The 13,835-nt window shown below is 48.0% G+C and overlaps 1 protein-coding gene across 44 annotated transcripts in view; it reads left to right on the top strand.

Moving 5' to 3' along the window:
- The window catches only part of SETD4 (SET domain containing 4), a 459,131-nt gene that overhangs the window by 17,113 nt on the left and 428,183 nt on the right, over nucleotides 1–13,835 (top strand). For 36 of the 44 annotated variants that reach the window (XR_009502969.1, XR_009502983.1, XR_009502978.1 and 33 more), the window contains 4 exons: nucleotides 772–853; nucleotides 1,789–1,869; nucleotides 4,405–4,528; nucleotides 5,647–5,813. Coding sequence is in view for 2 of the 44 variants with exons in the window: in XM_059921498.1 (XP_059777481.1) it covers nucleotides 772–853; nucleotides 1,789–1,869; nucleotides 4,405–4,528; nucleotides 5,647–5,781 (422 nt within the window). In the remaining 42 variants the exon portion in view is untranslated. Of the gene's footprint in view, nucleotides 1–771; nucleotides 854–1,788; nucleotides 1,870–2,072; nucleotides 2,586–4,404; nucleotides 4,529–5,646; nucleotides 5,814–6,908; nucleotides 9,055–13,835 lie in introns of those variants that run through there. The other 8 variants (XR_009502999.1, XR_009503000.1, XR_009503006.1 and 5 more) reach the window with 8 other exon arrangements.

The following is a 13,835-nucleotide window of genomic DNA, read 5'->3' as shown; positions in this document are numbered from 1 at the left end:
TTCTAATGGAAATAGAGACTTGGTCAAGGTGATACTACTCCATCCTATTACTAGCCAAAGTAATAATGTTATTTCTCAAAATGAAATGGAAAAGCGAAAACTGGGCCTTGGCTGGGTCTCTTAGAAAGCTAGCTTTGAAATTAGCCTTATATTATCAGAATAACTTTAATATTGATGACCATGAAGTATTGATTTGTTAAATAATTTGAACAAAATTCACACTTTCATTATTTCTGCATTTAAAAATAAAAGTAGAGAAATGTAAAAAGAAATTTTAAAAATAGAAAAATCCCTCATTATCCTATGACCCCAAAAAGCTTTGTTAATTTTTTCTTGTTCATTTTCAGTTGTTTATGATTACAGTCACTAATATCCAGACAGTTTTGAATTCTGGCTTTTAAAAACTGAGTCTTGGAAACATTTCCTCATGTTTGTACGGAGGCTGTACTTTTGGTGGGTGTAATTTCTCAGCAGTCCTGCTAATGTCATTACCCGATTTCGTGGGTTGATTTGCTTAGTGGGAGCAGGAGCTGAGGTAGCAGATGTTTTGTCCCCTGCCTTGGAATTCTTGTAGCTTTTCAAAGGGTTGAATCATACTCTCATTGAGTTGGACTTGAAGACTAGATTTTTTTGATGTGAAATAGGTAAAATTGTTTACACGTCTTGATTGCTGACAGGAAGGAAAGTAAGCTGAGAAGAAAGGGTTCCCCCCCACTTCCACCTGAATTATACCCTAAATCTCAGCCTGATTTTTTTTTTTTTTTAATGCAGATGTACTTGTTAAATATCTTCCATCAACAGATAAACGGATGAACCAAAAGATTTCCATTTTAGAGGATCATGACTTTATAGAGTAAGTGTTTCTCTCCAGAAATTATTCCTTCAGGAAATCTTGATGAAAAGTTGAGAGCTGGGGTTTTTACAGGTGTGAGCTGCCTCCCGACTTGTATCCCGTGACAGGTAGCTGCTTACTGAGCACTTACTATGTGCGGCACATCGTGCTTCATGTTGCGGGGTACACAGGAGGGGAAGATGCTGGTCAGGAGACTTGTTCGGGGACCTAAGGTACAAGCTTGAAGTCTCAAGTTACTGTACCGGGAGAGCCCCGTATGTACTGATCGGTGGCCCAGTGTGTTTGTGGCGAACATGTGGTCAGGTGGGGTGGCATCGGCTACTGCAGGCCAGCCTGGCCGTCAGTCACCCGGCAACAGGATGCAGGCTCTTGGGACGGGGGAAGCCTAGGTGATTCCACGCCAAATGGGATAAACTGGGTTTGAGACCCTCCCTTTCAGATTTTCTTCTATAGGTGAAATTAAGTTCTAAATAATCCAGCAACACTGTGAGGGACACTAGCTCTGGTGGCTGCCATTTGTTTGATCCTGAGGATCATCCAGATTCTTCATCATTCATCTCACTGTGGCCCCCTCATCCAAGTTCAGCTTCTTACCAAATAAAAATAGCTTTTTACTTTTTTTTTTTTTTAACACAAAGAATTTTCTGTTACTCAGGCTTTATTCTTAAGTATTTGTAGACTTACTTTTCTCTTTGTGACTAAGACCACGGGTTGTGCAATGTTTAGTGGCCCCTTTAAAAAAATGTTTGGCTTTTTAGTCATTTACCGTGATGTAATGAAGCACCGAAATGACAGATTGGTAATTTTTTTTCTTTTTAATTTAATTTTTATTTTATGTTGGAGTGTAGTCGATTTACAATCTTGTGTCAGTTTCAGGTGTACAACAAAGTGATTTAGTTATACATATACATATATCTATTCTTTTTCTACTTTAGAAACTTGACGTTTGGATGGGATGGACCGTCTTGGCGGTTACTCACAGCTCTTAAGTTGTTATGTCTGGAAGCTGAAGAATTGTAAGTTCCCTGTGTGTTGGTCATGAGCTATAGTTACGATTTGGACATAACTTTGGCTTTTTTGGGGCTTACATTCAAAGGCCCAACCTCAGAGGAGAAAGGAATGCCCTTGTATATTGGGGTTGCTTCTTCTCTGTGTAACTTGCCCGTGTGGGGAGTGGTTCACTTCTAGGTTTGCACCATTTCTGGAATTCTGGTTTTAGAGTCATAGAGTACACGGGCCTGAGAACTGGTCTCTCCTCACGTGTATCCCCCTGGTGACCTGCAGCTCGTTGTTCACGGTAAACACTTCGAAAAGCGTGCGCCTTGGCCCTGGTCAGAGGAGAGCCTCTGAGCAGGTGGGTTTTTCCTGGGAACAGACCGAGCTCCTGACCGCTGGCCGGGCCCCCCCCCCCCCCGCCGGTTCTGTCCTGGGGGCAGATCCAGACCCCTGCTCAAGGAGAGGCCTGGCTGTTTCCATAGAGGAGGCAGGTGAGGAGCCCCCGGTGTAGACACGCGCCCTGGTCAGGTCCTCACTGTTCCTGAGAGACTGTTGGTCCTTCCCTTAGCGTGGAAAGGATAGTCACACACGCGGCTGTGCGCCGCCCAGCCCTGGAGCTCCTTGCGAGGGAGTTGGGGGGTAATGCCCGCTACTCAGCAAATCTCAGGTGAGAGACACCACAGGGAGGACTTGCTGAAGATGGCGAACCCCATCCTCGAGCAGTTGGGAGGATCAGGTGAGATAACGCCAGAAGTAGCCCTCAGCATGGTGCCTAGAAGTAGTCTGTGCTCATTCCATCGTGCCCGTGGTGTTGCTGTTTATGATGTTGCTTACTTCTTTTTCTGTAGGGACCTGGGGAGAAAAACTATCCCCTGGTCTCAACACCAGAAGCAGTTGTGTCTTCTCAGCAGATGGTGTGTTTTGTCGTACAGACACTGAATTCTGTATCCGATATGTTTCCTTCTTTTTATTGCTCGCTAGAAAACTCAGGCAAATTTGTGGTCCATCCATGTGTGCAGGATTCTAAGGCATGCAATTTATCACTGACTCATTCCTGGCTGTATCTTACCTTTCTTCTTCGCATCTTTCCTTCGTCTTGTTTTCCCTATCCATTCATCTTGCGTTTTATTTTATCTCGCGTGTACCCACATAAGTTTCTTTCAGTCTTTCTTGGAGACGCGTCAACCTCAAATTAAATAAAGCAACTGGATGTTTCCCAGAGGTCCTCCTGAGGCGTCTTTTCTTCCCTCTGAGTGCTTTCTGGCTACCTGAGTGGCGTGGCAGAGGAAGCATGTGTTTGGGATTCTGCCTGACGGGTATTTGCATGCTAGTTCTGCCTCTCATTAGCTCCGTCACTTAGGGTGAGTGCTTTACTGTTCCGGATTCTCAGTTTCTTTGTGTCTGAGGTGGGGATTATAATGCTTTCTTTGCTAGGCGGTCGTGAAGATTAAAACAGATAATGGCTGCGTATAAAGCGCTGTTCCTGGCACATAGCAATGGCGTTCCTTCTTTCTTTTTTTTTTTTTTTTTTTTGGCCGTGCCACGTGCATGTAGGATCTTAGTTCCCCGACCAGGGATTGAACCCGTGCCCCCTGCAGTGGAAGTGCGGAGTCTTAACCACCGGACCGCCAGGGAAGTCCCAAATGTTATTTCTTGACTTCCTTTCTTTCCCGAGAACTCACCTGCTCCTGGGGTTGCCACCATCATCCCTGAAGCTGACGACATCTAAGACTTCCATTTTCTGTATGGCTTTTGGGCTGTTCTGAATTTCTCAGCGACTTCTGTGCCCTCCACTGGGATGGCGGAGCCGTCGCCGTGGCCTCTCCCTCCTCAGCCACGTGCATGTCCGCGTTCTGCGCATCCAGCATCCGTCCCCCCGCCCCCTTCCTCCCTGGTTAGTGCTCCTCGCCGGCCTGCAGGCTTGACTCAGCCCCTCCTGCTCGGCACCTTGGCCGCGGCCCCCTCTTGCCTCCCCTGCAGAAAGCTGGCCCCGCCAGCCCACTGAGCCCCATTTCCTATGGACTTCCGTAGTGTAAAATTGGAAGGACCTGCGTGTAGAGAAAGGCTTCACTGTAGATTCCTCTTTCCATCTGCAGAGCATTTTACTTTGTGAAACATGTCCTGTTCCGTTTGCCATTTTTTTTAGGAGAGGCTGTCATTTGAAGAAAAGGAAAACCTCCGCCTTTGCTCCTTAGTTGGTAGTACTTTGACTGTGGACTCACCTTCCTGTCTGTCCCTTGTTCTCTTCCTGTGGCTGGTGGACATGACTCTTCTTACTCATGTGCCAGACGCAGGACTGTGGTGCTAATAAAACTCAGGCCCAGCCTGCAGAGAGCGCCAGTTCCCTCGCTTCTTATCCTCAGCGTTCCTTCTTCTTTCCTGTACACCTTGTCTGCTTCAACACAGTACCTGCATGTGGTGGGAGGTTTGAGGGAACGTGCTAATGGAATGAGTTTTATTATGTTTCCAGAAAAATAGAGAAGTGTTCAAGTGGAAAAGCTGCCTCTGTTTTTGAAAACCTGCTGAAATGACCTTATTGAATATTTTGGTTCTAGGACATGCTGGAAAAAAGTACTTATTGGGGAAATAATTTCAGATACAAATGAGAAGACAAGTTTGGACATAGCCCAGAAAATATGCCATTATTTCATCAAGGAGAGTAAGGCTGTGCTTCAAAAGGTATGTTTCTAGAATATTGCATTCTTTTCTTAAAGAAGTGTTCTGATGAAGAAGTTGTTTTGTCCTGATACTTGTTGGATAGGGATAGTCCACCTTCTTAGGGTGTTGTTAATGCCTTCATAAATGAACACTGTGTTCATTTATTTTGACTGTTTTGACTGTTAACATGTGTCTACACCTTTTAATGGGTAAAATTATTGCATGAATTCTTGGTAATAGATTTTTAAGGTACTCTTTCCCTTTTATTTTAAAATCTTTTTGTTAAAAAAATTTTTTTTGGCTGGGTTGGGTCTTCATTGCTGTGCGTGGGCTTTCTCTAGTTGCGGCGAGCAGGGGCTGCTCTTCGTTGCGGTGAGCGGGCTTCTCATTGCAGTGGCTTCTCTTGTTGTGGAGCATGTGCTCTAGGTGCGTGGGCTTCAGTAGTTGTGGCATGTGGGTTCGGTAGTTGTGGCACGTGGGCCCTAGAGTGTGCAGGCTTCTGTAGTTGTGGCACATGGGCTCAGTAGTTGCGGCCCACGGGCTCTAGAGCACAGGCTCCTCAGTAGTTGCGGTGCACGGGCTTAGTTGCTCCACGGCATGTGGGATCTTCCCTGACCAGGGATCGAACCCGTGTGGCCTGCATTGGCAGGCTGATTCTTAACCACTGTGCCACAAGGGAAGTCCCGCCTTTCCCTTTTATTTAATGAATGTTTTAATTAAATGAGGAATTAGCTTATTTGAATGAAAACATTACTAGGATTAAAAAAAAAAGTTTTATTGAACCTTGAAGACATTGTGTTGAGTGAAATAAACCACGACCCAAAAAGACAAATACCCTGTACTGTATGATTCCACTTAAATGAGATATCTGGAATAGGCAAATTTATAGAGACAGAAAGTAGAGTAGAGGTTACCAGGGATTTGGGGAGGGGGAAATGGGGAGTTAATGTTTGATGGGTACAGAGTTTCTGTTTGGGATGATGAAAAAGTTCTGGAGATGGATGGTGGCTATGGTTATACAACACTGTGAATATACTTAGTGCCACTGAATTGTACATTTAAAAATGGTCAAAATGTTAAATTTTATGTTTATGTATATTTTACTACACTAAAGAAAATCATTTAAAAATAACTTCCAGATTTCTCATATGAAAGATGAAGAAGTGGCTTTGATAAACCAACTAACTTTGGTAGAAACACTGTGGACAGAAGAGCTGAAGATTCTCCAGGCCTCTGCTGAGACCTTAACCAGTTTGCAGACAGCTTTTACGTAACTTCACCGAAGTGCAGGTGATCACCTCCAATGGTGGGTGTGACTTCTTAAACATTTTTAAACTAAGGTTTATTTTATATAGACTCATTTACAGTCAATGAACGGTTTCTATTAAACAGTTATCTGCGTAATCCTCCTCCTGCTTCTGTCTGTGGGGTGGAGCGGTGGCCACTTGGGGACGTTGAAGGGCATCTGCAGGGGCAGAGCAGGTCCTGGGGACTCCGTCCCATCGGCGTTTCTGTTGCTGTCAAAGCAAATAGTAGTCCTGGAGGAGGACGTCCGAGGAACGTATGAATTGTCACGGGAGGGCGAGGCTGGGAGGGAGCCGGGGTCAGCCCGGGGCTCCGTTTGTGGTCTTCCTCTGGGCGTCCTGCTTCTTACCTGACCCAGCGGCCGTAAAAGCACAAGACGTCGTGCTGCTCTATGCTCTGATGCCAGCGGGTTAGGGCTGAGGGGCCTGTGGCATGTGGCGGTGAGTGGCTGGGTGGCTTTGGAGGGGGCAGTGTGGGGCGGTGCCCAGCAGTCTTGGCTCCCAGCCCGGCTCTGCCGCCGCCGCTTTGAGCTAGAGCAACGCACTTCGAATCTTCGGTCCTTGATTGCCCATCTGGAAACGAGATTGTTACGGGGGTCCTGCGGCACAGGCCTGGGTGGCGCTGCCCCTCCCCGTCTGCGCCTCCCCTGCCCGCTGAGGACCGGGGGTTAGCTCACGGGGAGGGCCCCTCCAGCCCGCCTCCCTGTGATTTCTGTGCGCAGGAAGTGAGTTCGTCCTTGTCGAGCAGGAGACTCGTGGGGCCTCACCAGTCCTCCCTCTGTTTACAGTTTCCCAGAATGTGTTCAAATCTCTGGTCAGCGCGTGTCCCTTTCCCATTCTCTGTGGTGGGTGTTTAACCCTTTTATTCTGCTCCTTTTCTTCATTTTACTGGGGGTATTGGGAGGAACAGGAGATAAAGTTTTGTGCTCACTTGGTCATTTTGAATTAAGGCTTTGCTTTCCTTTTTTTTCTTTTTTAAAAAAAAAAACAATATAAGCACTTTAGGCTGTTGACGGCACTCTGAGTATAGTTTTTATATAAAGTGTGCTTTAATTAGTACTTTTTAGATTTTGGCTCTGGATTTATACTTTTCACAGCGTTTTCATGTCCGTCAATTAACAACTGTGAGGGGGTCAGAGCGGGTGTCATCACATATCCCAGAAGCAAATACGTGAGTATTATAAAAACTGGACGTTGTTGAAACATACGGCAGTCACGTTTATTAAACGTTAGCGTCGCTGGGTCGAGGCCCCGTGCTCGGGCCTTGGTGCGCGGAGTTTTACGGAAGCCTCACAGCCGCTCTATTTCACAAACAAAGACGGGAAGAAACGGCCCGAGAGCCCACACCTAGCGTGTGGCAGAGCGACGGTGCCCTCTCAGCCGACCCTCCGGGGGACACGGGTCACAGCTCGGGGGCGTCAGTGTCTGGAATTCCACGTGCTCTCCGGACTCGGGTACGCGCCTCTCCCCCATCCTCACCGATGGCCGCGCTCCTCGCCCTCCTCGCCCACAGGCCTTGGTGGGCGCGCGGCTGCACTGCAGGTTTCGCTGAGGAGTCCGCGACGGGGTCGGCCTCGCTCTCAACGCCCTGCGATGTGAGAGCCATGGTGAGAAACATCCCGGGAGCCGGTCCCTCCTCGGGCTGACGTGGCCGCGCCGGGTCCCACCGCCAGCCCCTCCCCGGGAAGGCGCGAGCGCGCAGGCGCAGCGTGGCTGGTCCCGGGGCGGAAGCGGGTCCTGCCCGGGGAGCGAGGGGCTGGCCCTTGTGCTCCGTGGGCCCAGCGGCTCGGCCCGCGCGCCTTCCCGGCGTGGACGCGTCGAGCTGGCCGTTGCAGGAGGCTTCTGGGGGTTTCCAGGAGGACGGGGCGGGTCCCCGCACCTCGCTGGGCAGGTCTTACCTGACTGCCAGTTTGGGAAGAAGGGCGGGGCGCCCTGCGCAGCTCTTTCAGCTTCGCCCCTGGGGGAACCCAGCTCCACCCAGCGCAGCCGTGCCTCAGTGGGGTCGTCTGCTTGATTCTGGGCCTCTGTGTAGGGAAACTGACCTAAGGCCATGGTCATATTTTGACCTCTGTCCTTACCTAGGAGTATTTTTTATCCTTTTCAGAACTAGCGTGGGAAGGGGGTGTACACGCTCCTCAGCCCTCGGGGATCCCTGGATGGGTCATGGGGGGCGGAGGCTGCCCCAGCCCCGGCGTTTCTGTTGCCCAGAGTCCTGTCTTCCCTGCCCTGTTTTCAGCCTTCCCCAGAAGCGAATTCCTCTTGTGAAGCTCAACAAAAAACCGGTGAACGGGGCCCACTCACCTCAGGGATCAGAGTTAGAAATAAAACATCTTCATTATTGTATCTTGAGCATCTCTCCCTGTTCATAGATGAAGTTGAGGCTGACTTTGTTGTTGTTGTTTGTTTTTTTTTAAAGATTTTTTTGATGTGGACCATTGTTTTAAAAGTTTTTATTGAATTTGTTACAGTCTTTGCTTCTGTTTTATGTTTCCGTTTTTTGGCCATGAGGCATGTGGGATCTTAGCTCCCCAACCAGGGATCGAACCCGCACCCCCTGCATTGGAAGGCGAAATCTTAACCACTGGACGCGCCAGGGAAGTCCCCCCTGACTCTGCTTTTTAATAGCTGTAGTGTGTTTAATGATACACTATACCAGGGATTCACCAACTTTTTCTGTAAAGGACCAAATAGTAAATATTTTAAGCTTTCTGGGCCATACGGTCTTTGTCCCAACTGTAGTGCACAGCAGCTATAGACAATATGCAGACACGCATGGCTGTGTTCCAGTAAAGCTTGATTTACCAAGACAGGCCACGGGCCGTGGGGTGCTGACCCTGCACTACAGCATCATTTATTTTTCCTGTCCCCTATTTGTGGACATTTAGGACCTAAATATATTAATTCTTACTTGAGAGTGCTTTATACCTTTAGAAATTAAATCCCCTCGCCCCCCCAACAGGAAAAACTTCGCAGACCCATGTGGTACTTGTGCTTTAGTTGTCCGTGGTTAGAAAAAATGGGCAATGACAAGAAGCAACTACTCAGAGACATTGACAAATGAGAGCTATTTCATCATCCATGACAGATCTACCCTTATTTGTAAACAGCAGTACAATAAGGGCCTACTGTATAGCACGGGGGACTCTACTCAGTACTCTGTAATGACCTATATGGGAAAAGAATCGAAAAAAGAGTGGATATATGTATATGTATAACTAGCACAACATTGTAAATTAACTATACTCCAATAAAAATTAATTAAAAAAAAAAAGAAAACAGCAGTATAAGACTTTCAGTTTGCAGATGATGCTTGGTGTATAAATGCATTCAGACTCTTTGCAAGAAACGCGTGGCTCCTGTGGACAGTCTGGCCCTCAGGGCGAACCCCAGGGAGGCCACACACCGCCTCCCTAGGCTCGCCCTTGCCAGTCCCTGTGAGGCCAGCACCCCGCGTCTGCCCACACAGGGGGGCAGCCTGCGCTGTCCTTTACCAGCGGAACTGTTTGCTCCCTTCTCCCACGTACTGCCCCTCCCCACCACTGCCGTTGTTCTCCTTTCCCCTTTTTTGTTTTCTCTCTCCTAGGCCTTGGGCAGGCCTGAGGTTCGTAGTACACCCACCTGTTGGTATCTGGTTCCGGAGTTTGTGGGTGGTAAACCTCCAACTGCTGCCTTGGCCTGAGGGGGCAGACACCAAGAAGTGAAGGATGATTTGAGGCATTCCTGAAATCTTTCAAGCTGAAAATAGAGGAGACTCTCCTCCGACTGGGGCACCTTAAGTGCTTCTGCCTGAAGGCGGAGACTGTTAATGACTTTCAGGAAATCAGCGCTGTAATGCTGTGAAAATGGCTTTCACTGAAACACCTGGGCACCCCCTTGGAGGGGAGTCCGGGCACAGAAATGGGGGACTTATTTTAGCTCCTCCTTTAGTTGGTAAACAGCAGCTATATTCTGTGATAGATTAGTGTTGGGCCGCAGTAAGTTTTGTCCCGAGGAGGAAAGTATAACAAAACCTATTTTGGGTTGTCAGCTGACATTTGAATATAGAGCTTTGTCAGGAATGCCACCATGTTGGTTTACTTGGAAAAGAGCTTTGTTTTACAGGTCCAGGAAGTCGTGTGTGAATTAAAGGGAACAAGATTAGGAGGAAGGCCTGATGCACTTTTCTACATCCCTGCCAGTGTACCACACACACCAGTGTCATTGTACCACATACACCAGGATCATTGTACCACAGGCAACAATATCATACCACATACAACAATGCAGTGTACTACGTACAATGGTGTCATTGTACCACATACACCAGGATCATTGTACCACATACACCAGGATCATTGTACCACATACACCAGGGTCATTGTACCACATGCACCAGGATCATTGTACCACATACACCAGGGTCATTTTACCACATACACCGATACAATGTGTCATGTACAGCAGTGCCATCTGCTGTCTCTCCAGGGCTGTTCCCGCTCACCTTGCAGAGGGCATTTCTCTGTCTTCATCATTTTGTTGTAACCTTTCCTTGAGGGGATATTTTCTTGTTTAATTTCCTTCTGTTCCATGTAGTTTTAACATCAGGCTATGAGTAAAATTAAAAAAACCCTGCTCACAGAAATATAGTAAGATTTAAGAAAAATGTAAGGTTACCGCTTCACACCCACTAGCACAGTAATCATAAGAAACGTGGATAATAACACGTGTTGTTGAGGATATGGAGAAATCGGAACCCCACACACTGCTGGTGGGAAAGGAAGATGGTGTAGCTACTTTGGAAAATAGTTTGGCAGTGGCTCAAGAGGTTGATAAGCATAGAGTTACTTTATGACCCAACAATTCCCCCTTTAGGTACATACCCAGGAGAATTGAAAACATATGTCCACACAAAAACATGAGCATGAATATTCATAGCAGCATTATTCATAACAGCCCCAAACCCAGATGTCCATCAGTGGATGAATGGATAGATAAACAAAATGTGGTCTTCCCATAAAATGGAATATCATTCGGCCATAGAAAGGAATGAAGTACCAACACATGCCACATGGATGGACCTTAAAAACGTTATGCTAAATGAAAGAATCCAGTCACAAAAGGCCACATAGAATTTTATTTGCATGAAATTTCCAGAATAGACCAATCTGTAGAGATGGAAAGTAGATAGGCAGGTGCTGTGGCGTGGGGCAGTGTGCTAGAGGGATTGGAGGGTGACAGCCAAAGAGTAGGGGGTTTCTTTTTGCGTTGATGAAAACGTTCTAAAATTGTGGTGATAGTTGCACAACTCTGAATATAGTAAAACCCATTGATTTATATACTTTAAGTGGGTGAATGGTATGGCATGTGAGTTATATTTCAGTAAAGCTATTTTTAAAAAAAAAGTAGGGTTAGTACCTATTGGAGAATTCTATCCGTCTTCTTTTTTAATTTTTTAAATTGGTTTCTGGCCACGCCACTGTGCGGCTTGTGGGATCTTAGTTCCCTGCCGAGGGATTGAACCTGCGCCCTCGGCAGTGAAAGTGCAGGGTCCTAACCACTGGACCGCCAGGGAATTCAATTCTATCCCTCTTCTCATGCCCAGCTAACAGTTTTTCACAGGCAGGGCTAGAGTTTGTCAGTCTGATGACGATGGTAGAGGCCTGGCAGCGTTAGGTCCTCTGCCCCACACATGACATTTATCACCTCGTTTAATTCTTACAGTGATCTGTGCGGTAATAACTTTCCTGATTTTGTAAATGTGGAGACAGAGGTTCAGAAAGATAGAGTTATTGCTGAGGTCACACAGCTAGGATTCAAACCTCGGTCAACCTCCATACCCCACTCTCCTAAAGTTCGTGCCGCTGTGACTGTGTTTGTGAAGCACAGGCGGGCTTAGGTGGGCACCTGCCCTCACCTGCTTAGGACCACGTGGACTCAAAGTGGAGCTGGAGTGGTCGCCCTTGGACGGGCATTTGGAGGGCTGGGATCTGCGGTCCTGCTGTTTAAGCACGCTCCCTCCTGCCTTGACCACTGGCCTTCTCTTGACAAGCAGAGACGCCTGAGTCCGTGGAAGAGCAGACTCAGGGCCCAGGGAACCTGACTTCACATTGACCCCGAGAGGGCGTGTTATTAGCCACGTTTTAGAGAAAAGGAAGCAGGCTCCGAGGAGAGAAGGAATGCGGAGTGATGTGAGGGTGGCGGTGAGGCTGCGCTCCATCGCAGGCAGGAGGAGCCTTTATTAGGAGCACGTTTGTCACGGTGGGGTCCCCTGACCCTGGCATCAGAAGCAGCCAGGGTGCGCGAGCCCAGTCCAGACCCACTGAGTCAGCCTCTGGGATGTAGGTCCGGGAATGTGTATTTGTTGAGGCCCCAGGTGATTTCAGGGCGCACTGTCTGCAAACCACTGACCTAGAGATGCCAGAGGAGGGGCTGCGCCCTCACCCTGAGTCCTGGTCCCTGGTCCCTGGTCCCAGGGCTTCAGTTGTCATTTTGCAGGTTCTTGAGGTGAAGTGTTAGACAGACCTGACCCTCGATCGTGTGACTCCGACCCTGGGCCTCTGAATATGTGTAGCATCAGAGGGTGGCGGTGAGAGACGTCTTCGGGGTGATCCACTCTGACCCCTCATTTTGTGGGTGAAGCTCCCAGACAGTGAGAAGCTTGCTCTGGGCCATGGACTTAGCATCAGAACCCACATTTTCTTGCCGTTTCTAGCGGACTTTCTGCTTTCTTGCATCCTCCTTCCAGAGTGTAAGATCCAGATACTGTCCCAAATGAACTCCCCAAACTGTATTCTTCCAGGGAAGAATCAGAAAGTGGGAGCGGGGCTGTTGGAGGAGAAAGGGAAGCGGTAGTGTCAGCCTGAGAAGGGTTGGAGAAGGGACGCACTGGAGCTGAGTCCTTCCCGGGTTTGGCCTCTGTCCTCATTTCAGCCCCTCCTCTGGTCTCACGGTGGCTCTGAGATGCACGTATTACGTCTTTATTAGATGTGAAGAAACTGAGGCATAGAGGGGTCAGGGGGCTTATCCCACACCATACAGTTGGGGTTTGACCCCAGGAGTGTCTGAGTTCAAGTCTATCACCTGTCAGCCACACCTGTTTCTGCCTCCAAAGATGGGCAGCCTAGGGTGCAGGGTAGGGATGGGCCACCTCAGAGCAGTTTTTATTGTGTCTCATTTTTGTGTTATAATGGGCGACCTCATTGGCCACAAGGAACCGGCAGCACCGAGCTTTGAGGAGAAAGAAGGCCTGCCCGGAGGTCCCTGCGGGCCAAGCCCTCTCCCTGCAGCCTGACTTTTTATGGTCGAATTTCAGTTTTCCAGCCTCTCCCACTCACCGTGAAGACCCACATCCCATAAAGGGAAGCAGGTGTTATTAGAGGGGCAAGAAGGGGAGAATGGTCCCGCCAGGCAGGCTTCTCCCATTCCGGAGGAATTTGTCCTGGGGTGAGGGTCCCTGTTGATCTCAAGGGTCCCTGTCCAGCTCTGCAGCTCTGGCACAAGCATTTGGACGCCTTCTGGTGCCTAGAATCAGAAGGTGAGGCAAAACCCAGGACTGCAAAGCATCTACTGAGCAGTTATTAGGGCAGTAAGTAATTGCTGTTCTAACTTTGACCTTTTCACAAAGGGAGACTCTAAACTGATTAAGAGGAGAGGGGGTTTCAGGATGTCATCGAGGAAGCAGGTCAAGTATAGAGCATGTTGGAGATGGGCAGCACAGACCTTCGATTCTCAGGTCGTCTCTGGGACTCAGTGTCCTGGGTGACTGGCTTCTGAGCCTCAGATAGTGAAGGTGGGACCAGCGGTTCGCAGCCTTAACCATTCAAGGGAATCACATGTGGAGCCTTTTTAAAAAACTTCATTGAGGAATAATTGACAAATATAATTGTATATATTTAAAATGCACAACATGATGATTTGATATATTGATACATACACATTGTAGAATGATTACCAAGATCAAGATAATTAACACATCTATTATCTCACACAGTTAACTCATTGTGTGCCTGCGTGTGTGTGTGTGTGTGTGTGTGTGTGTGTGTGTG

The sequence above is a fragment of the Balaenoptera ricei genome, chromosome 4 (assembly GCF_028023285.1).
Source record: "Balaenoptera ricei isolate mBalRic1 chromosome 4, mBalRic1.hap2, whole genome shotgun sequence".
NCBI lineage: Eukaryota > Metazoa > Chordata > Mammalia > Artiodactyla > Balaenopteridae > Balaenoptera > Balaenoptera ricei.
This window is presented reverse-complemented; position numbering and strand designations above follow the sequence as displayed.